We start from the raw sequence: 25638 nt of genomic DNA on the forward strand, positions 1-25638 counted from the left end.
ACTAATGACATACCTCCTTTAGTAACTCAAATGAACTTGTTCTTGGACAAGAATGGTTTGATAAGGTCCAAGGGCAAAATTGACAAGAGCGATGACCTCAAATATGAGTTTGTGATCCCCCCACCCTTTTTTTTTTTTTTTTGTCCAAATCCCAAATCCCATCATTTGACAACTCTTGATATTCTTTGCTCATTGCCCAGTGATGCACATGGGACTGCAAGCTACTCTTAATTTCCTTCGCATGGATGGATTCCGGATCTTTAAATCCAGACAAGCTCTTTTAACATTTTGAATGGTTGTATAGTTTGTAAAAAAAATATAATTCCAGTGCTCTTAACTATCCTTTTCCTTCCTCTTAACCTGCCTCTAGAGTAGATTTAAGTGTGCCTTTTGCCCACACTGGTGTGGATTACATGGGGCATTTGTGGGTTAGAGACAGAAATGGAGATAAGATCAAGGCTTACATTTTGATATTTACTTGTTTTAATACTAGAGCTGTCCATTTAACAGTTGTGGATTCTGTGTCCACTGCTGAGTTTATTTTGGCTTTCATTAGATTTACTAACAGATATGGAATTCCTTCAGTAGTTTATTCTGATAATGCCAAATCCTTTATACAAATGGGAAGTATTATTGGACAACTTCTATCATCTTCTGAATTTGAAGAGAAGTTTAAAACTTCCCCCGTTCAGCATAGAACCATCCCTGTTTATGCTGCATGGTATGGTGCCACTTGGGAAAGGTTAATTCAGACGGTGAAACAATGTCTCTCTAAGGTATTGGGTAGGTCCGTTCCTTCCCTGGCAGAGATTACCACTCTTTTGTCTGATGTTCAAATTTTTTTGAACAATAGACCTCTTACCGTTCCTGTGAAAAAAAAGTAGATGTTATTACACCTAATCATTCCCTTATAGGAAGGACCATTCCTTCCTTGATGTTCGGCAACTTGAAACAAGTCCCTGAATGGGAATCAGGAGAAGACTGTCCTTCTCTTCCTAACTTAGTCATGGATTGTAGGGATTTTTTTTAATGAAGAGTTTAAGAAACGATGGCTGACAGAGCACTTGGTCAGCTTAAGGGAAAGGGATAGAGCTGTATACCACAGTTCTAGAAGCTGGGAAAAGGGTGACATTGCTTTTTTGAAACTGCCTTTTAAGACCAGACCCTTCTGGCCCTTAGTTTGTGTTGTTGAAACTTTTCCTGACCAAGACCATGTGATACATACAGTCTCTGTCATTAGGCCCAATGAAAATTCTATCAAAGTCAATGTTAGACTTTTAATCCCTCTAGAGCTCCATGCTGAGTTACATTCCTGTCATGAGGATGGATCCCCTGGGGATCCTATTTTGCAGGCTAGTGAGTTGGAGCCCTTTGAAGAGGCCTCAAACTTGGAGGAGGTTATTTCTTTGGAAAACGACTGTGTTGCTCCGGAACCTACCTCTTTGAGACCTTCTCGTAAGACTGCGCTAGCCTCTAGAGACCAAGTAAGGTCTCTAGCTCTTAAAAGGTTATTGTAAATTTTCCTTGAAAGTGTTGTATTCATTAAACACTTTTTGTTGTCGGGGAGGTTGTGGTAATTTTTATTGGGAATCTTAGTGTTTACCTTAGTTCGGGAAACTTTCCCTCAGTGTTATTTTCTTCGATTCAGGAGCCTTTCCTGAAACTTCGAACCACACATATCATAACTTTAAATAAGATACGACTAAACTCCCCTCCTCTTTATTTTGTTTATTAAATCTATGTAACAATTTTGGTGTAATAAATCGGGAATTAACTGTGAGAAATTACTTAAAGTAAATATTAACCTGTGGCCTTCTGAGCTCTTTTCAAACTCATAAGAGTCCCTTGGAATACTGTACGCTCTAACGTTGAAACAGTGATCAGATTACCCTGAGCTCAGGACAAAGAAGGACTTCTTTTTTGGAAACCTCTAACCAAGGGATCACATCTTTGGTTCAGAAAGCCTTCAAGAATTTTAGAATTTCTAAAGCATCTACATTTAGAGAATCTATGCGACACTGCTTCTGATCCAGGGCGGTGGACAAGGTGCAGGGATGACCCGTCATTCAGGAGGTGCTAAGATAAGAGGGAGGGTGGAGGGGTGTGGAGTGTATTCAGGGATGGAATGGGTGGGAATGATTTTATGCCTTTTTCTTTTTGGCTACCCCCTTGTAAGGGGGAAAAAGCCTTGGTATATGTATGTATGTATGCAGGTTAAAACAAAGGTGACCGGTAAGTTATCAAATGTATTCCTGAAATATTAAACTGTAGTTTTCATACCTTGACTTTAGCAAAGCATTTGACAAGGTGCCACACCAGAGACTACTAAATAAAATCAAAGCCCATGGCATAGGAGGAAAAATGTTAGAATGGATAAGAGCTTGGATTAGTAACAGAAAACAGTGGGTCACCATAAATGGAGTAAAATCCAGGAGGGGCAATGTTACTAATGGGGTTCCCCAGGGCTTGGTTCATTATGTACAAAAATGGCTTAGACGATGGGATAAATAGTGATGTTAGTATGTTTGCGGACAACACTAAAATAGGGCGCCTAATTAGGTCAGGAGATGACACAGAGATTCTGCAAGATGATCTTAACAAATTGTTCACATGGATGGTGAAATGACAAATGAACTAAAATATCTCTAAGTGTAGAATGTTAAACGTAGGGCTACACAAACCCAAAAATAGATACAGCATAGAAAACAAGCTTTTAGAGAAAACCGAGTGTGAGACTTGGGAGTTCTAGTGAGTCCGGACCTTAAAACCAGGAAACAGTGCGTTAGCGCCAGGAATAAAGCTAACAGAGCATTAGGTTTCATTGCTAGGATGGTAATGAATGGAAGGGCAGAGGTAATTATCAAACTCTAGCGATAGCTAGACCCATCCTTTACTATGAGGTACAGTTTTGGTCTCCATCCTACAAAATGGACATTAATTCACTAGAATCAGTACAGAGAAGAATGACCAAAATGATACATGGACTCAGAAATTTGCCTTACAAGGAGAGGCTTAGGCACCTTAACTTACACTCTCTGGAAAGATGCAGAGTGCGGTGTGATCTAATTGAGGTGTTCAAATGGATCAAAGGTTTTAATAAGTGTGATGCAAACAAGGTCATCATATTGAAACAACAGGGCAGGACTTTCAGTAATAGATTTAAACTGGACAAATTTAGATTTAAGAAGGAAATAGGCAAGAATTGGTTTACTAATAGGGTAGTCAATGAATGGAATAGACTTAGTAACCATGTAGTGAGTGCTGAAACTATCAGTTGTTTTAAAAAATGGTTAGACAACTTTATGGATGGGGATGACAGGTGGTGATGGATATGGAGCTGCCTAATGTAGGCCTTATGGTCTCTTGCAGTCTCCTTCATTCTTATGTTCTTATGCAATGAGTGGGGAGTGACTTCTGGCTTTGGGTGAAAAAAAAAAAAAAAAAAAAAAGACGAATGTTGAGGTCAATGCCCATGTGCCAGGCAGTTGGGAGAGGTTCCAAGGTGATGACTGCAGTTTTGTGGGTGGTCAAAGACATGGTTACTGGAAATGATGATGTTCGTTGGGTTCTGAAGCAATCGGTGCTTTTGATGGATTCCGTTGGGCCTTACATACCAGCAAGATGGCTGGAGACAGCCAAGCTTGCTCACATCCTGTGCACTGTTGCTCTGACCTGTAACTCATGGTTGCTACTTTCAAGTACGCAGCCCAGCTTGTCCCAGCTGAGCTCAACTTACGATTGGTCAATCAGAACCTAACACGGTCGTAAGTCAATGACTACCAATAATAATGGTAAGTAAATGAATAAATATAAAATATAATAATGTAAATACATACATATACCAAGGACTTTTTCCCCCATACAAGGGGTCAGAAGCAGTATTGCAAGACACAGCAATTCCACAGCAAGGCCACTTTATGCCATTCATTACACGGTTGGTGAAATTGTTTCTACCAACTTCCAAATTAAATATATTTCCTGACAGTTTGAGACCATTGTTTCTTGTCTGATTCTCATTCATTGTGAAAATTTTGTCACTTTTGATGTCAATTCCCTTTAGAATCTTAAAGACCTGTATCAAGTCACCTCTGAGTCGACACTTTTTTAGGAAAAACAGATTTATATGTTTTAGTTGATTTTTGTATGATTTATTTTTGATATTTGGAATCAGTTTTGTGGCTCACTGTTGTATTTTTTCCAATCAGTCAGTGTCATTAATGAGAGTCAGTGACCATAAGGAAACAGCATATTCTAAATGTGGACGAACTAACAGTTTATATCGCATATTAATGAGTGATTGACTTTTAAAGTCAAAAGGTCGCTCAATCAGTCCTAGAATCTTATTTGCTTTCTCAGAGGCTGAAATACACAGCTTAGAGGATTTGAGATCATTACTGATAATTATGCCGAGATCCTTTTCACTATCCACTTTTGTTAAACAATTTCCAAATAATTTGTAATCATACTTACTATTATTTACCTATGTGCATTACCTTGTGTTAAATTTTATGAGCCAATTTTCAGACCATTGTTTCCATCTGAAACCATGCTGGCTATCATTTATCAAACAGTTACTTTCTAAATGATGTTCGATAGCATCTCTGATGATAGTTTCCATCATTTTACTACAATTGAAGGCAAACTTATAGGCCTGTAGTTATTTGCTTTCTTTTTGTCACCTTTTTTGAATATGAGAGTAATGTTAGCTAGCTTTCATTCTCTTGGGACATCTCTGGATATGATAGATTTCTTGAAATTAGTTTCAACTGGAACAACAATCTCATTTTTCATTTCCTTTAAGATTCTTGGATGTCAACCATCAGGTCCTGGTGTTTTATTAACTTTGAGTTTTTCTATACACCTTTTAATTTTTTCTTTTGTTATATTTACTGTAGTGAGTAAGCTCACCCTAGAGTTTTCACAGGATTCAGTTTGGAGTTCACTTTGAGGTGTTTTGTTTACGAATAATGAGCTAAAGTAATTGTTTAAAATATCACACATTCCTTCATTTGAATATTCAAATTGACTGTCAGCAGATAATAGTGGACCAATGTGATTCCTAATAACCTTTTTATTTCTAATGTAAGTATAGAATTCTTTGGGATTTTCTTTGGATTTATCAGAGATATTCATTTCATATTGTCGTTTTTGCTTTTTGATTGTCTTTTTTAAATCTCTCTGTATTAATACATAACTTTGATAGTCATTAGATGCATCCAAGTGCTTGTATTTCTTATAAGCCTGTCTCTTTTTACCAATACTTTTTTCAGTTTCTTTGCCAAGCCATTTTGGGCAATCCTGATTTGGGGGACGTCTGTCCTTAAGTGGGATGTAAGTATGAATCATCTTAGCGTATTTTGAAACAATTCCCATATCTGATCTACAGGTCTTTTGCTTAATTTTGCCTCCCAATCTGTAAACTGAAGCTCCTGACATAGTCCTATGAACTGAGCTTTACCAAAATTGGGTATTTTAGAAACACAAGTATCTATTCTAAAAAATTTTAGTAGTTTGAATCTAAGTTGTGATCACTATTTGCAATAGTTTCACCGACTTTTACATCGGTTACCATGTTTTTGCGGCTAGTGATCAATAGATCGAGTAAGATTCCATGTCTTGTGGGCTTTTTTACATGCTGAACTAAGTAATTGTCACCAAGAAAATCTATCAAGCAACTACATGTCATTTGAGATAATTACTCCCAGGTCTTTTTCAGATCCCACTTTCTTCACTTCTCTTTGTTCCAATTTTATATTGTCCTGATATTCATTTTTTACTTTTTCCAAACTCCATTATGCTACATTTCTTAATGTTGAATTCTACTTTCCACTTTTGGCTCCATTTCCAAACCTTGTTTAAGTCTCTGTAGTGATTAACAATCTGTTTCAGCATTGACTTTCCTCAGCAATTTAGCATCATTTGCAAAAGCTCACATAACAATCCACATCTTCATATCATTCACATAAATAGCAAACATTATTGGAGCCAATACCAATCCCTGTCAAACTCCATTAATCACCTCCCAAGCTGAGCTCTTTTCTCTGAGCATTGCTCTTATTTTTCTGCCATGCAAGAAATCCTCCATCCAGTTTAGTAATTTATGTTGTATCCCTCCTATGTTTTCCAGTTTTTTTTAAATAATTTTTTGTGTGGTACCCTGTCAAAGGTGTCAGGAAAGCACAATCAGCCCATCTAACCCTTTCTTGTATTATATCTATTATTGTATGTGATTTATTTAGTGGGTCCAAATGACACCACCTTGAAGTTGAATACAAAATAATAAACAAAAACATGATTGATCAGGTGATTGAACTATACAAAGACCTTGCATACAGCATACAAAATCAACAAAGGCTCCAGGATTTTGTACTAGTAAACATAATAAAAGACTATATACCAAGATCTTTTTCCATAGAAGGAAGAATTATAAATCTAATCTATCCAGGAGTTTTACCATTCTGCCAGATATTTTCAAAGTTACTGGTTATGGCAAGGGTGATCTACAGAACTTGAATCCTCAGAGGATGGAATTCCAGTACAAACTTCTGAATTGTCCATGTGACCATTGTACTTCTGGTTCATTCCAACTTCAGAATCAGTTACAGAATTTTTATCAGGAACCCTACAATCCTGAGGCTTGTCACATCTTTGACTGTAAAACACAGGACTCTCCTCACAACTAGGTGTAAATCTTTACATTCATTTATCAATATGCCTCTTCCAGAGAATGTTGCCAAAATTCTTCACCTGTACATTGAAATTTCTAACTCCCAGTACTTTATCAATTTTACCTTCTACCTATGCATAATTTCTAACAAACACAGCATCTCCCTTGTGTTTGGCTGTCAAAAGTTTACATTCATCTCTCAGGTCGCTTCCTTTCTTTTCTTGCTTTATTCTTTCTATTAAATATTTGAAATTTCTATTAAACATCATATCAGCTGGTGCTTTTCCTGTAGAATGATATGCTGATCTTCAATAATTATACAAAATCTACACACCTGTGTCTCTAAATCTTCCTCTGTAAATTTCCTAAGTCCCTCTTTGAAAGTTGTACTGCCCTTTCTGTCAAACCATTAGAAGAAGGATTATAAGGAGTTGTTGTTGTTGTTGTTGTTGTTGTTCCTTAGACTGTCTGTCCGAGCAGTCCCGTCTCCCCAAGGAATGCCACAGCCGAAACTGGGTTTTCCCACACATCCTTTATAGAGTGTATGTTGTGTTGTTTGCGTGCATGGTTGTGTATAATGTATTGTGTATAATGTGTATAATTATAAGGAGTTGGGGTAATATGCTTGATAGCATTCTACCTCAAGAAAAACTCCATCACTTCAGACACAAAACATTTTGTATTGTCTGAAACAAGCGCATCTGGTATCCCAGAATGATGAAAACTACATCTTAATCTAGCAATAGTAACAGCAGACATAGTTGATTTTGTAACATGTACGTACATCTAAAAAATTTGAATGGAAATCAATTGACAAAAGAAAATAAGATCCATCTATCGGATCTGCATAATCTACATGTGTTCTGCTCCATACTTTTTCAGTTTCTAGCCAGAACAGCACTATAGATTTAGGACTTTGGAAGATATTAAAACAAATATCACATGACTTTGTAACTTTAGACAGATCCTGATCCAATTCAGGCTACCATGTCCAATTTTGAGCTACTGCCTTCATAGCACTAATACTATTGTGCCCTTGATGTAATTGTTCTACTCCATGTAATTTTGCAGGTATAACTACATGATTACAATATAACAAAACATTGTCATATATGTTTAACTCTGCTTTAACGGTAGCAAACTCAGACACCCATAGGATCATCAATCCATCAAAATTTTATATAATCAGAGTATTTAGAACTGGGTCTCAATTGGATATTTGTTTAATGGCATCAAAAGAAATATCTTTTTCTCCTAAAGGTTCTGCAACATGAACATATTCATTTGGAGTACTTGAAACCAAACTTAGATTATCAACTGGCAAATGGCTTAATGCATTTGCTAAAACATTGTCTTTACCTGATTTAAACTCTAACACATAATAAAATTCTGACAATAGCAAAGTCCAATGCTGCACTCTTGTGTTTGTATTTACTAGTATCTGCTTACCTCTACCAAATAAACCAAGCTAAGGTTTATGGTCAGTTCTGATCACATATTTATGATCCAGTAAAAAATATTTAAATTTAGAAACTGCATAGACCAAAGTTAAAGCTTCTTTGTCCAACTGTGAGTAATTTACCTCCACTGTTGACAGCTTCTTGCTAGGAAAGTACATTGGTTCCTCATATCCATTTTCTTGCATTAAAACACAACTCACACTAACTGGTGATGCATCTACTTCAACAAAAACTGGATTGTCACTACAAAAATTTCCAAGCAAGTTGGACTTGGATAACTGAGCTTTGACACTGCCAGAATAATTTTCTTCTACACCTGATAAACTTTCATTTACTGTATATTTCCACGTATAAGACGACCCTAAAATCCAAAAATTCACCCCTTAAAATTGGGGGTCGTCTTATACTACCATTATAAAAATCAGACCTTGAATTCTACGTGAGAGGACTTGGTAGGCTACCCTGCCGATAACCACCGATACACAGGAAATGATTCACATTATGATAAGAACTGGTAATAAAGGTAATTAAACCATATTTACCTTATATATTATTGGCATATCTTTATAGTAAATGGCAATTGTTAATAAATTTGAGGAATAATTCTATATTAATGAAATTAAGGTACTTTTAACTACTCTGACAAAAATGTAAACATCGAGCACTGGTTGCGTTCAGAGCAACCTTTTTCTTTCGCTAACTTTTCAGTAATTTTTAAGACTGAAAATAACAATTTTGGATTACAGTGCATAAAATGTTTATCAATAAAAAAATATTACAGTAGTTGCATTTAAAACAGAAAATTTAAAAATTATAAAATTATAAAACCTAATTTCTAATCATCGTCAATATTACACATCAAACGTGTTTCTAAAACCTTTATTTTCAATAAAATTACATTACATTACATTATTTCTTTATTTATTTATATAAAACCCCTCAAACTCGTCACAATCATCACTCTCTGTTTTGAAAAGTTGTTCGAACATATCACAAGATTCCTCAAATATGCCGTCATCATAGGGATCCCAGTCCGGTTCCGGTGAGTCGACTTCGGCTTCGTCATCACTTTCATACAATAAATCATCTTCAGTGCCATCCATGGCATTAGAGATTCCACATTTTTAAAAAGATTTTACGATACTTTCGACCTTAACCACTTCAGTACGGGACTTAAATCTCGCGGGCAGCAGTCAATGCCAGCCGTATGACGTAACGTAATAATATTCGCATCATAAAAAATAGTCGCCGCTTATATCGATCATCTCTCTTTCACCCGCGAATTTTGAAAACCACAGAGAATGGGATTCAGGGCGCATTTGGGAGAATGTAAAAACACAGGGGCGACTACAATAAATATAATCAAGACGCCGATATGGCAGCGTCGCGAATCCACTTGCTCCTCATGACGCCTACGTGTGCGGCACCGTATGGAAGGGGTTAATACTTTCCCAAGATTAACAAACTCGCAGAGAACATCAAGTGATGCGCTGCGCAAATCATTTTTGTTAGTTAGTTGACGTGTGTTCTCAGAAAATCATGATACATGATTTGCTTTGTTATTTAATTTATTTTGAATTTATAATGATACAGTAAGTAATTTATCTGGTATAAGGATACAGTTAAGTAATGAGAAAGAAAAGAGAAAAAGCAGAAAAAACAGCTGATAAACGTAATCAAAACAATTCTTTTTGTATGGTAGGTTTGATACGCTGATGCTTTTGTAAGTTAGCAGTCGTCTTATACTACCCATATGAGATAAATTCATAAACATTTGCTCTAGTTTTGTACCTCGTCTTATACAAAGGTCGTCTTATACACAGAAATATACGGTATTTATTTTATTTTATTTATTAATGTTTGAGTGAAACTAAGTTGAAAGGGAGGGGCAAGTTTGAGTTTGGTGGTGTAGTTGGAAGGATCTCAGGAATGAAGAGAGGATGAGGGAGAGAAGGGGTGGCTATAGTAAGTGAAGAGATAGGTAAGCATGTGGTGGAGTGGAAGGAGGTTTCTTCAGAGTTAATGTAAATGAAAGTGAAACTGGGAAAGGAGATGTGGGTTTTTGTAAGTGCATATGGTCCTAGTAGTGGAAAGGGAAGCTTTTTGGACAGATTTAAATGAGTGCATAGGGGGTTTAGGGAGAAATGTCAATGTAGTGGTATTGGAAGACCTTAATGCTAGGGTAGGAAATGAACCATTAGATGGAATAGTTGGGAAGTTTGGAGTTCCAGGAAAAATCATAGTGGAGAGTTGATGATGTGTCTAGAGAGTTGATGATAGCAAATACAGTGTTTCGGAAGAAAGTCAAGCATAAGTACACATGGGAGAGGGTAGTGGATGGAAGGGTGGTAGATAGAATGTTAATGGACTATATAGTGGTAACCAGGAGAATAGTAGGAAGAGGTAAGGATGTACATGTTCCACTTTTTGGTGGAAGGTAAGTTGAGAATGGAGGATAGATGGAGAAAGAGGAAAATGATGGGAAGTGGTTAAAGTGAACTGCTTAAATGAGAAAGAAAAGGAGAAGGAATACAAGAAGCTGAGATAGGATTGGGAGGGAGTGAAGGATAGAGTAGAACTAGGAGTGGAGGAGAAATGGGGATGGTTCAAGGACGGAATCATAAGGTGTGCAAAGATGGTGTGTGGAATAAGGAGGATGGAAGGAAATAGAAGGAAGGGTAATGAGTGGTGTCATGAGGAAGCAACGAGGGTTGTAGAAGAGAAGCAAACATTCACAAATTGATTACAAAATAGACGAGAGAATCATATGAGAGGTACAAAGAAAAGAGAAGTAAAAAAGCATAAGATAAAGGAGGCAAAGAGGAGAGCAGATGTGAAATGGGGTAAGAGTATGATAGAAAATTTTGAAAGTAATAGAAAGATGTTTTGGAAAGAAATTAAGAGAGGAAGAGGAGACGAATCAAGTAGAGAAGAAAAGGTGCAGGTGGAGAGATGATAATGGAAGAGAAGGCAGTAAGAAAAAGATAGGCAGATTATTTTAGGGAGTTGCTAAATGTGAAGGAAGATAGGGAGGGAAAGGTAGTTGCAGTAGATAGTGCTAAGAAAATGACAGTGATGAATGAAAAAAATGGAGAAATAAGGAAAGATGAGGTGAAGGCAGTTGTTAATATGATAAGGCACCTGGGATTGGATGGGTGTCATGCAGAATGTCTAAAAAAAGGAGGTACAGTGATGGTGAACTGGCTGGTGAGGTTATTTAATGTTTGTTTAACCCGTACATCACATGTATATATATTTCTAAACAGAAATGTAGTAGCACATTTGTAAATGACACAGGAAACCCACAGTCGGAGAAAATAAACTTCGAATAAAAAAGATACCTATATTTCAGTTATCAACTGTAGCCCTCTTCAGGAAAGTACCTGAAGAGGGCTAGAGTTGATAGCCGAAATATAGGATTCTTCTTTATTTGAAGTTTATTTTCTCCGACTGTGGGTTTCCTGTGTGTCATATATATATATTTATATGTATATATATATATATATATATACATGTATATATATATATATATATATATATATATAATTTCATGGAGGATAGGTGATTGTGGTGTTTCTTATTGTTTTGGTAAATATTTTAGTAAGCATCCATCTCACCATTATTGCCCAGCCGTATTTTGTATTACGCATTTATTACAAAAATTGGCAGTGCAAAATTACCAGTTCTATACATCTGCATACATACTAAATAGCACCTGTAACTGTTGAAGTACAACTTCACCTCCTCATACTTTGTTTCGTACACCAGAATCGTCTAAATTATGTCCTAAAGGCCGATTATATACCCCAAGTTACCACAAAAAAATTGCTGCCAGGGTTGCCAGTTTGGTCAAATAGAAAAAAATTAGGTGCTTTTTATAGCCAATGGATAGGCTACTTGGTCATTACCACAGATTTGACCCTCAATGTAATGCCTATTTTTTGCAAATTTTTGAAATTGCGGCATATGACGTATGGTGCTGACACTCAATCCATAAAACAATTGTGGCATACAACGTATGCTGCTGATGCTGTATGGGTTAAGAGAGGGTAGAGTGCTGGATGACTGGAGGAGTCCCTGTATAGTTCCGCTTTACAAGGGAAAAGGAGACAAGTGTGAGTGTATTAGTTTCAGAGAGATCAGTTTGTAAGTAGTTGGGAAGGCTTATGGGAGGGTCTTGATTGAGAGAATTAGGAGAGGAACAGAGGGAGTAGTTAGTGAGGAACAGTATGGGTTTAGGACAGGTAGGGGTTGCATGGATCAAATTTTTGTGGTAAGACAGAAACTGTATGTGAGAAAGCTTTAGGAAAAGGTAAGGGTGTTTTTGGGGCCTTTATGGATTTGGAAAAGGATTATGACAGGATAGACAGGAAGGCACTGTGAGAGGTATTGCAGATATATGGGATAGGAGGAAAGCTTTTAAGGGCAGTCAAGAGTTTTAACAAGAGTAGTAGAGCTTGTGTTAGAATCAGAAATAGAGTGAGTAGTTTGAGGTAAAGGTGGGACTTGGCCAGGAAAGTGTTGTGTTGCATTGGATGTTCAATTTATACATGGATGGGGTGGTGTGAGAGGCAAATGCAAGGGTAATGAGTTGAGGATTGGAGATGGTTAAAAAAAATGGAGAAAAGTGGGAGACAAGGTGATGAGATGTACAAGGGGAGAAAGTGGCAGCTGATTGGAAGTGAGTATTAAGGAGCGAGACTGGAGGAACTGGATAGTTTTAGATACTTGGGTGTGCATGTGGCAGGAAATGGAAGAGCGGAGGTGAAGGTAGAATGTAGATTGAGAGAAGCAAGTAAATGCCTTGGAGTATTAAAAAGTGTAATGAGAAATAGACATTTAGGAATAGATGCTAAGAGGAGATTGTATGAAGGAGCGATTGTGCTGACAGCACTGTATGGGCAGAGACATGGAACATAAGAGAGGAAGAGAGAAGGAATTTGAATGTCTTTGAGATGAGGTGCCTGAGAAGTGTGATAAGGGTCACTAGGCTGGATAGAGTGAGAAACGAGGATGTGTGGTGGAGAGTGGGAGTAGAAAGTGAATTGGGAGACAGGGTTGATGAAAGAGTATTGAGATGGTTTGGATACATGGAAAGAATGAATGAAGAAAGATTAGTGAAATAGGTGTGGAAGGCAGAGGTAAGAACATAAGAATGAAGAAGACTGCAAGAGATCACAGGGCCTACACAAGGCAACTCCATATCCATCACCACCTGTCATCCCCATCCATAAAGTCGTCTAACCATTTCTTAAAACAACTGATAGTTTCACTGCTCACTACATGGTTACTAAGTCTATTCCATTCGTTGACCACCCTATTAATAAACCAATTCTTGCCTATTTACTTCTTAAATCTAAATTTGTCCAGTTTAAATCTATTACTGAAAGTCTTGACCTGTTGTTTTAATATGATGACCTTGTTTGCATCACCCTTGTTAAAACCTTTGATCCAATTGAACTCCTCTATTAGACCACCCCACACTCTGCATCTTTCCAGAGAGTGTAAATTAAAGAGCGTAAACCTCTCCTCATAAGGCAAATTTCTGAGTCCATGTATCATTTTGGTCATTCTTCTCTATACTGATTCTAATGAATTTATGTCAATTCTATAGGATGGAGACCAAAACTGTACCGCATAGTCAAGGATGGGTGTAACTATTGCTAGATAAGAGTTTGATAATTACCTCTGCACTTCTATTTGAAAGCTGGCGCTAATGCACTGTTTCCTGGTTTTAACCTCTTCCCTCCGGGGCATATCGCACGTCTGGCAGCATTAGCTGCCCAACGTGCGATGTTGCATCATAATCGCATTATAAAAAATAAAGTCAGTGCTCAATTGTCCGTTCTCTTTCACCCGTGTATTTTGATAACTGTAGAAAACTGATGAAGCCAGTTTAGAAAGAATGAAAATTACGTAGGTACGACTACAAAAAATATAATCAAGATGGCGACTTCGGCATCAGCGAGTACCCACTTGCTCCTCATGCCGCCTACGTAGGCGGCACCGTATGGAAGTGGTTAAGGTCCGGACTCACTAGAACTCCCAAGTCTCTCTCACACTCAGTTTTCTCTAAAAGCGTGTTATCTAAGCTGTATCTATTTTCAGGGTTGTGTAGCCCTACGTGTAACACCCTACACTTAGAGATATTGAAGGTCATTTGCCATTTCACTGACCATGTGAATATTTTGTTAAGATCATCCTGCAGAGTCTCTGTCATCTCCTGACCTAATTAGGCATCCTGTTTTAGTGTCATGCACGAACTTACTAACATCACTATTTATCCCGTCATCTAAGTTGTTTATGTACATAATAAACAACAAGGGACCCAAAGCCAAACCCAGGGGAACCCCACTAGTAACATTGCCCCTCCTGGATTTTACTCCATTTATGGTGACCTGCTGTTTTCTGTTACTGATCCAAGCTCTAATCCATTCTAACACTTTTCCTCCTATGCCATGGGGTTTGATTTTATTTAGTAGTCTCTGGTGTGGCACCTTGTCGAATGCTTTGCTAAAGTCAAGGTAAATCACTTCATAATTATCATTGTTATCTGACGCCTTATATACTTTAGTGTAAAAGGATAGAAGATTAGTCATGCATGACTTACCCTTGGAGAAATCATGTTGTGTGTCACAAATTAAATTATGTCTCTTGATATGTTCTCTGAGTCTATTTACTATTTTTTATTCAAGCATTTTGCCTATAATCGATGTCAAACTGATTGGCCTGTAGTTGCATATAGACAATTTATCTCCCTTCTTAAAAACAGGAACAACATTTGCCTGCCCCCAAGCAGTAGGCACAAAACTAGTGTCTACCGATTTATTAAATATTTCAGTTAACTGGTTGCAGATTTCAAATTTACACTCCTTAACCTCTTCACTCCGGGGCACATCGCACGTCTGGCAGCATTAGCTGCCCGACATGTGATGTTGCGTCATAATAATCGCATTATAAAAAATAAAGTCAGTGCTCAATTGTTCGTTCTGTTTCACCCGTGAATTTTGATAACCATAGAAAATATGATGAAGCCAGTTTAGAGAGAATGAAGGTTACTTAGGTACGACTACAATAAATATAATCAAGACGCCGACATCGGCATCATCGCATACCCACTTGCTCCTCATGACGCCTACGTAGGCGTCACCGTATGGAAGTGGTTAAGCACTCTCGGAAAAATTTCGTCTGAACCCAGGGATTTTGTAGCTTTAATTATTTCTATCTGCTTGACTACTACTTTACTAATGCTGATATTAGATAGCCTACTTTCTTCATCCCTACTGAAAATTGGATCGCAGTCAGGTACCTTTTCTAATCTCTCAATAGTAAACACCAAGAGAAAATAATTGTTAAACTCCTCAGTCATTTTTTCCTCCGATTCTATCATGACATTTTCATAATTTTTAATTGGGCCTATTCTTTCTTTATTTTTTGTTCTATAGAGATGAAAGAAACCCTTAGGGTTGGATCTTGCTTGACTAGCAACCTTAATATCATAGTTACATTTTGCTGTACATGTATACTTTTTAACCAGCTTTGCCATTTCATTATATCTTGATCTAAGGTGTGTTTCCCCATTTTTTTTTTATTTTTTATTTATTTATTTATTTATTTATTTATTTATTTATTTTTATTTTTTTTTTTTTTTATGTAAAGTCCTATTTTCATTCCGATCTCATGTTTCAGTCTGTCATCCATTTGGGAGTATTACTACTCTTCTGTATTGGTTTCAGGGGGATAAATGTATTTTGTGCATTAATAATTAAATCAGATTGCTATAAATTTCATCCAAATCACTGACCTGGCTGTTTAACCCCCGCCCCCAAGTGACCTGACCCAAGGTATGCATATTACCTTCCATGTCCCGACTCTTGACTGTGCAGGTGATGGACGAATCATCCGTATGACATTTCATATTTAATTTCAAATAGGTTTTATCTTATCAAAATTGGCTCTCCTAAAGTGTGGTACTTGGATGTTATTTGTACTTTTTAATTCTTCCCAAATAATATTAGATCTTATTTCTTGATAGCTAGAGCCTAGCCTGTCTCTCACATTTACGTTACTCATTAGCTGCTCATTATTAGTTAAAAGTAAGTCTAGAGTATTTTATCCCCTTGTAGGATCGGTAATCATTTGTTTTTAGGAAATTATCCTACACTACATCTAAGAATTTTTACGCTTCCTGATCTCTTACTAAGATTTCCCAGTCAATGTTTCTATAAAATCTCTCATGATCACAATGTTTTTGTACTGGGATGCTCTGAAAATTTCATGAATCAGGGGATCAGTCTGTTCATTGCTGAGGTTAGGAGGTCTATACAGGATGCCAATAATAACTTTCTTTTTCTTGCCTATAATCTCCACCCAAATAGATTCCGTACTGTCCTCTTCCTAAATTGAATTGTTGATAATACAGTTTATTGTACTTTTAAGGAAAAATGCTACTCCTCCCCCACTCCTGCCAGCCCTGTCCTTGTGAAAAAACTTGTATCCTTCTATTTTGATTTCCAGAAGGAAATGTTTATCAGCCATGTTGATCCAGGATTCAGTAATAGCTATAATATCAAAATTCTCTATGCAGTAGGAGTGAACATGAGGGGATGAACAAGGATGAGATGGATAGATGGAGTAAGAGGGGCATTGGTAAAGCGGGGAAAGTCTATTGAAGAAGGACAGAAAAAGACAAAAGATAGGGGTGAATGGAGAATGGTTGTGTATGGATGATGCTGTGATGTATGAAAGGAGGGACGGGGAGTGAGGGAGTACGTGTGAAAAATAAATTATGCAGCCTGAAGGGATTTCTCCGTCTTCTCCATTTCTGACCCAGGACAGTGGGTGAGATGTAGGGATGACCTGTCATCCAAAAGGAGGCAAGATAAGAGGGAGGGAGGGGGGGAATGGGAGTGGAGTATGTGGGGATGGAATAGGTGGGAGTGGGAACACTAGAAAAGTTTGGCACAAACCTACTGTCATAAGTAATCATTCCTAAATATTATTTTACTTCAATTACAGACTTAGAATAAGGCACCTCAAGAAAGGAGCTAACTTCTCAGGTGATGGTTTAATTCCATCTCCAGAAATAACATACCCTAAATACTCTAAATGGCCAGTATTCAAAACAGGCTTCTTATTTATAGCTACATTATGTTTTCATTTTTTTTTTTCCTAAACCTTTTCTAGTCTTGCATTGTATTCTTGAGTTTCACCTCCAATATAGATGTTATCTAAAAATACAATTACACTATCAGTTCTCCCTAGCAATTGTGATACAAACTTTTGGGAAATAGTGATGATGATAGCCCAAAAGGAAGCCTTTTATATACAAACCCTTTTGTTGATAAATTATCAACAACTTTTGGCTTTTATTATACACTGGCAATTGTAAATATTCATCTTTTAGGTCTGTTTTGGAAAATAGCTTGATTTTCCCAGCTATAGCAAAAATTTCTTCTGTTCTAGGCAAAGGGTATTTATCACATACAATATTTTCATTCAGATATAAGTCACAACATATCCTCATTGGATGCTTATCGAATTTCAAAACAGGAACTATTTGTGCAGCCCAATTACTGAACTTTACTGGTTCTATAACTGTCAGATACTGATTTATCTAACACTTCTTCAACCAGTACATGTTCTCTGAAATTTGGGCATAGCTCCCTCTTTCAGATATACTTTAGATACTATGCTTGTTACAGGTAAACTAGGATCTATAACAAAATTTTCCAATTGAGATTGAGCATCCAATACATCACATAATATATGGCAACTTTCATCTAAACCTGTTAAATTAATACTGATTTTTGGTATTGAGTCCCTTCCACACAGGTTGCTGTTTATGCTTTCTACAATATGAAAACAATGCTTTGTGCTAAAATCATTATGTGTTACAAAGGTAAACACATTTCCCATAACCTTTATATCCATGTTACCATATGCCTTAAGGGACTGTAGGGCGCGAAAACACGAAAAATTCTGGAAAATCAACGAATTTTAGGTAAACATTTCAAAAGATTCTCTATGATGGTGGTAACACTTTAGCCAAATATTACAGCTCAATTCCGTTTCTTTTCTTATATATAAAATAAAATAGATAAATTTTTGGCAACCTCTGGCAACCCCGTTGCATGAAAAAACATTCTGTATATTGAAATAAAGTCAAAATTTTGATACCCAGTTCTGTTTTGTTTACTATAATTAATATATATGGAGATATCTGGCAACTTGCCCAACACTAATCGTCAATCACCACAAGGATCTCAGTATCTCTTCAAAGCTAAAGGAGAAAGGATGTCGCCCTGTCGCGTATCTGTTAGCCTACCAGTCATGCATGCGATCGTATTATCTTTTATTCTACCAACAGGTATTCAAAAGATTCTCTATGATGGCTGTAACACTTCGACCAAATATTACAGCTCAATTCCGTTTCTGTTCTTATATATAAAATGAAATAGATAAATTATTGGCGACATCTGGCAACCCCATTGCATGAAAAAACATTCTGTATATTGAAATTAAGTCAAATTTTCGATAGCCAGTTCAGTTTTGTTTAAAGTTTTAAACGGAAATGTAAAAAAATAGACAATGTCACGAGTGAGTACGCGGCCGGAGGATTTTAAATGCCGGTGCGCTCCTTTAAACTTTAAATGCCTCTCCTGAAAAGTTTATGTTTTTTATATTTAAATAGCCATATCTCTGTTTCTTTTTGTCCGATTTCATTCATTCTTTCGAATTTGTAAAGAGAAAGAGTAATTCTTTAATTTGATCAGAAAAAAACAAAGGAAACTGTAACTTAATTTTTTTGTTTAATTTATCATAGCAGATTTTCACTGAAGTTTCTACTATTCAAAATAAAAAAATCATAAAAAAGAATAAAAGAGAGTAGGAAAAAATCTAACTCAATGAAGTTGTTTCCAAGACTCTAATCTTTCATTTCCTACATAGTAGGCTGATTACCTATGCCTGTGGATACTTCAATGATTACAGATACTATCATAAAAAAAGAAAGAAAAAAATTAACTACACGTAATATATACATGTTACTAAAACAATTTAGTATGCAATAATACTCTTTCCGATAGAGTAAGTATACATAAGTTCACCAAAGAAATTGAACAACTTTTATGACACGTTCACCTATAAGCACTTCCCACAGTCCCTTAAGGCTTTTATTACAATATTGTACTGGTAATCTCACCCTTTTAGCAATATCATGACCTAATGTGGAAACTACAGCACCACTATTTACTTCAAAAGGAACTGATATTCCATCACAACCCAACACAATCTTGGTTTTAACACTGGAGACTTAATTTTCTGTAAGAAAATATTCAAAATGACATTGAGCATCCAATATACCACATAATTTATGGCAACTTTCATCTAAACCTGTTCAATTAAAACTGATTTTTGGTATCAAGTCCCTTCCACACAGGTTGCTGTTTATGCTCTCTACAACATAAAAACAATGCAATTTGCTCAAATCATTATATGTTACAAAGGTAAACACCTTTCCCATAACCTTTATATCCATGTTACCATATGCCTTAAGGCTTTTATTACAATATAGTACTGGTAATCTCAACCTTTTAGCAACATCATGACCTAATGTGGAAACTACAGCACCACTATCTACTTCAAAAGGAGGATTGTGGTACTCCCCCAGGTAGGCGTAGCTCCTCCTTGGGGATCGGTGCCATCTGCGTAGAGCTGATGGCCAGGGGTAGATGCTGCTGTTTGGCCCCCAACTCTTGGGGTTGGGGGGTGGTCCCACGACGTAGACGTAACACAGACAAAACTGCAGAAATAATCCAGCCTTACCTTGACACACTCAACACATGGTTCATCACAAACAGACTCAAAATAGCTCCAACCAAATCTACAGCAACACTTCTCACCAACTGGACAAAAGAACACAAATACATACCTCATCTCTACATCAACAACACTCTAATACCACACACAAACACACCGAAAATTCTTGGTGTAACATACGATACATCCATGTCTTTCAAACAACACCTCACAAACATAAAAAACAAATGCACACCTAGACTTAACGCACTTAAGTCAATCACTGGAACAACATTTGGACAAAACAAAGAAACTAATATAACAATATACAAACAATGCATACGCTCAGTGATGAATTATGCGAGTCCTGCATGGGCTCCTAATCTCAGTGAGACACACCACAACACCCTTCAAATCATACAAAACAAAGCCCTAAAAACAATTACAGGCTGCACAAATACATCACCTACAGACCATTTACACCATGAAACAAAAGTCCTCAAAGTCAAGGACCACCTCGACATGAGAGGCACACAAACACTTGCTGCAGCCACCACAAACACAGCACACCCGCTACACTACATAGCAGAACACCCACACACACCAAGAAACATTAAAACTACACCCAAAGACCTTTATTACACACAGATACTCTCTTCTCTTCCTCCACAACCACCAAATACCAGCCTCCGGAAACATATTCATAATCATATCACTCACCGCTCCATTAACACACTGAAAGACAACACACTGCTGCATGCCAGACCCCCTGATATCCACCCTTCTGAATCCTCTCTCCCACGTAAGGACAGAGTCCACTTGGCCAGACTGCGATGCGGTCACCACCCAGCACTTCTAAGCTACCAGAAGAGGCTGGACGACCGTGTTGTGAACAGCTGCCCAGGATGTAACACTTCACCCCATACCATACAACACATAATGGAAGACTGCATTATACACAATCATACACGCAAACAACACAACATACACTCTATAAAGGATTTGTGGGAAAACCCAGTTTCGGCTGTGGCCTTCCTTGGGGAGACGGGACTGCTCGGACAGACAGTCTAGGGAACGACAACAACAACAACAACTTCAAAAGGAACTGATATTCTATATTCCATCACAACCCAACACAATCTTGATTATTAATGACTTCATTTTAATTATTTGATATTAAGGACTTCATTTTAAAAATTTATTATTAAGCACTTCATTTTAAATTTATTATTAAGGACTTCATTTTAAAAATTTCCCCTTGACTCTACTGTCTTTCAAACAAAACAAATATCTGTCACTGATTTCTGGTAAGCCTTCACTGTCCTTAGTCAGTGTATTTACTCTTCTTATTCTTCCACATTTCCCACATTTCCTTGGAAGGCTTTTGAAAATCACCACTTTGATGCTGCAAACTTATAGCTGAATTTAACCTACAAACACATTTCAAGTGTCCCTTCTTATTACAATTAGAACACACTAAGTGAAAAAATCTACAGTTAGTACTTATATGCAGGTAACCAGTGTTTACATTTCATGTTTCTTTTCTTTAGAGTTAACATTACTTCTCAAAACATTTACTTCTGCAGATAAATTCACTTTTTCTGTGTAGAAACCTTTCATATATCAGTAGTTTATACAATGTCTGCAGAAGACTTTAAATTTTCCACTGCTATATTAGGAAAATGCACTCCTTCTATAGCCATGAATAGTTTATCCCTAACATGACTATCAAATGTACTACCAAAGTTACTCTCTTTAGCTAGTAATTTTGAATCTGCATACTGTTTTTGCAAGGTTCCACCACTGATTTTCTTCCTTTGCAGAAACTTAATCAACAAATCCATTTTCAAACTTTTCACAATGTCATTATATTCCATTTCATATGGAAGAATTGGAGCTAATATACATGCCAAAACACTCCAGGTTTCTGTACCTAAGGACACTAGAAATATATTCTTCTTTTTAGAAACATCACTTATACCTGTATGAGCAAAATTAGTTTTTAACATAGACAATCAGACCTTCAGTCTAATCTTCTTTGCATTGAAGGGATCGATCCACAGTTGAGCACTAGAAGTTATATTCAAGTTTATTCAAACTTCAGAATCTTCAATTGTAATAAAAAAACCACTGGTAGTCTATTCATGAGTTAAACTAGAAGCAAACATGAAGCAAATCTCTTACCAGAATACATGATGTTTGCACCTTACCAGTGACCCATAAAAATTTGGCTTCTTAGATGAATCTTTTTCTACAGGAACAATATCTTGTCAAGAAAATGTTTATATCACTGAAGTGCACCTTCAATTTTTATCATCCTTATCTCCACTGTCATGCAGTGGGCTGGAGTTAAGGATCATTAGATTAAATATGATTTATTTGGTGGTTCCAAACACCACCACCTTCAAGTTGAATACTATACTGAGTCCTCACATACAGTATACAAATACTACAAAGGCTCCAAGATTTTGAACTAGTAAGTACTTAAAAGACAATCTACAATAAATCACCAAAATATAACACTATGGAAGTGGGATTTTCACAAAAACCATAAAGCTACCATTATGGAAAGTCTATCATACATTTCACAAAGAGCAAAATGGCACACATATGGTTTTGCCACTTTAGGTGGTACTGATATCTGGTCCAGTCCATGGACTATATGTCGAAAGGTGTGGTGAAAAAAGGTAAAATTGATAGAAATCTTTGTTCTACATACATACATACATATACCAAGGCTTTTTTCCCCCTTACCAGGGGGGTAGCCAAAAAGGACAAGGCACAAAAACATTCCCACCCATTTCATCCCTGAAAACACTCCACACCCCTCCACCCTCCCTCCCATCTTAGCACCTCCTAGATGACGGGTCATCCCTGCACCCTGTCCACTGCCCTGGGTCAGAAGCAGTGTCGCAGGACACAGCACATCCACAGCAAGGCCGCTTCATTAAATCGGCGACCCCCCCTCTCCATCCCCCCATATAAAGGAGAGGACGGGAAGAAATCCCTTCGGGCTGCGTCAAAAATTTTTGCTCACACACACTACCTCACCCCCATTCCCCCGTCCAATCCACCTCATGCATCACAACATTTTCCATATGCAACCATTCTCCATTCACCCCTGTCTTCTGTCCTCTCCCGTCCTTCCTCAACAGACATTCCCCTCTTCTCCAAAGCCCCCTTCACCCCATCCATCCATCTCATCCTAGGATATCCCCTCATGTTCACTCCCTCCACATTTGCCTTCCATACCTCCTTTACTAGTCTTTCTTCACTCATTCTTTCCATGTGTCCAAACCATCCTAATACTCTTTCATCCACCCTATCTCCCAGCTCCCTTTCCACCCCTGTTCTCCTCCTCACTTCCTCATTTCTCACCCTATCTATCCTAGTAACCCCCATCATACTTCTCAGACACTTCATCTCAAACACATCCAAGTTCCTTCTCTCTTCCTCTCTCATGTTCCATGTTTCTGCTCCATACAGTGCTGTTGGTACAATCACTCCTTCATACAGTCTCCTCTTAGCATCCATTCCCAGATTCCTATTCCTCATTACACTTTTTAAACCACCAAGGCATTTACTCGCTTCTCTCAATCTACATTCTACCTCCATCTTCACTCCACCCTTTCCTGCCACATTTGCACCCAAATATCTAAAACTATCCACTTCCTCCAGTTGCTCTCCCTTAATGCTCACTTCCAGATTACTGCCACTTTTACCCCTTGTACATCTCATCACCTTACTTTTACCCACATTTATCTTCAGCTTTCTTCTATCACACACTCTCCCAAATCTTGTTCTAATCTGGAAAATTGGTGCTAGCTCCATAGCACAGCTCCTCTACATGGAGGTGAAGCTGGGCAATGGGGAAATTATTTTTTGACATTCATCTTGCAGGACCACCACTGATAGGTAACCATGTTAAGTCCCATTAATTGTTATGTGCTTCAGAAGCAAGTCATATTAGTAAATCTATAATTTAGAAACTTAATTTTTTTCAGGTGGAGTTGTGGAAAAAACTGACTTTTCTTCTGAATGGTTAAAGCTCTTCAAAAATCATGGGCACAGTGAAGAAGATCTGAAGAGTTACTTCCAGTAATGTGTGATTAATTTTGTTGTAGAGTATGTTGAATATTTTCCTAGGAAATATTATTTTTCAGTTTTGACCTAAGGGAATTGTTTTAAGTGAATTTCAAAACTGTGTTTGATGGCAAACTACTCGAATGGATGAAAAATTTTTGAAGGGAAAAGACATAAGGACAGTATTAAAGGATAAGATGTCAGGATGAAGAGCAGTAATGAGTGGAGCTCCACTAGATTCAGTTCTAGCACCAATACTGTTTCTTTTCAATGTCAATTACATAATGGAAAGGACAAGCTATACCAACATGCTTACAGATGATGCAAAAATCATGAGAAGACTTAGAAACAAAAATTGTAGGATATTGTAAAAAGATCTAGACATTGTTTTTGCGTAGAGCCAAGAATGGTAACTAAATTAAATGAATTTCAATATAAAGAAATATAAAGTCCTGAAAATGGGCAGTAGCTGCAAAAGACCATCTTTAAACTATTCCTTGGGAAGTGAATCCATTACAAAAGCAAAATGTAAGAGGCTGGTAGAAAAGAGAATAGAAAGAGGGGTAGAAGATGGGTTGTTGCATTTTATAGGTAGGTTGTTTGAAAAAAACAGCCCGAGCAAGCTGTCTGAGTCCACTTTCTGCCTTGTGTAGATAATATAGATATAATTTGTATATAAGAGTTCAAGTGTATATTTGAATATTGCTGATATGACATTCCTATGTAACCTGAGTGAGAATTATGCAGAGATTCAAGATTATTCTATGTAAACAATATTACTGAGCCCTGTAAAAGGCTGGAAAAAAAAGTTGTTGCAGTTTATAGTTAGGTTGTTTATGAATAACAGCCTGAGTGAGCTACCTGATTCTGCCTTCCGCCTTGTGTAGGAATTATGCAGAGACTTGAGATTATTCTAAGTAAACGATATTGCTGTAAAGACTTGAAACAAAGAATCTGATTGGTGAAAGGGTGGAGGAGAAAATTCAATTGGTTCATGAATGTAAGATCATGCCTTTTGAGGAGGATCTTGATATAAAGATCATCAGACTAAGGAAATCACTACATCACTGCAAAGATCTAGTAGGATCTTGTATACATGCTCTCAGGGGAATTTTTTGAAGAACTTCTGAGAGTACACTGTATGAGAATTAACAAAAGAAAGATATAGAAGAAAAATAAAATAAGAAATTTGATTCACCTAGACGGAAAATCATTACTGGAGGAAGTCGCCATATTCATAAGTGAGGACCACAAGGGGAGGCAACAATGGTAATATCCTTTCTCTAGATAACTTAAAAGCGAGTACAGTCTCTAATGATAACCTTAGAAATTGTAAGGTCACTAACAAGAATCTCTACCTGCATCATGTTTCTCTTTTTGTGTTCTGTGAAGCATTGAAAAATTCTTGTGGAGCTTCACTAGTTAAGAATATGTAATGGGGAACTGTCACTACAAAAAGATATTTATAAAACAGGTTACTCATAGTAACACAGGAAGTTCACATTTCCTATTTTTCCCAAATAAAACCAAAGTATCTATTATCTCTCCTGAAATAGGTCCTAAATTAAAATCAGTTGAAGGTCCAATCTCAGTTTCTGACAAATGTGAAATTCATCCAGGGACACTCTC

At 37.1% G+C, this 25638-nt stretch overlaps 1 protein-coding gene across 6 annotated transcripts in view; it reads left to right on the plus strand.

The window, feature by feature from the left end:
* LOC143018525 (acyl-coenzyme A diphosphatase NUDT19-like) overlaps positions 1-25638 on the plus strand; it is a 139570-nt gene that overhangs the window by 35152 nt on the left and 78780 nt on the right. For all 6 annotated transcript variants that reach the window (XR_012965771.1, XR_012965772.1, XM_076174077.1 and 3 more), the window contains one exon: positions 23931-24024. Coding sequence is in view for 4 of the 6 variants with exons in the window: in XM_076174077.1 (XP_076030192.1) it covers positions 23931-24024 (94 nt within the window). In the remaining 2 variants the exon portion in view is untranslated. The remainder of the gene's footprint in view (positions 1-23930; positions 24025-25638) is intronic.

Source organism: Oratosquilla oratoria, chromosome 1 (genome assembly GCF_046742065.1).
Source record: "Oratosquilla oratoria isolate Oo_2021 chromosome 1, ASM4674206v1, whole genome shotgun sequence".
NCBI lineage: Eukaryota > Metazoa > Arthropoda > Malacostraca > Stomatopoda > Squillidae > Oratosquilla > Oratosquilla oratoria.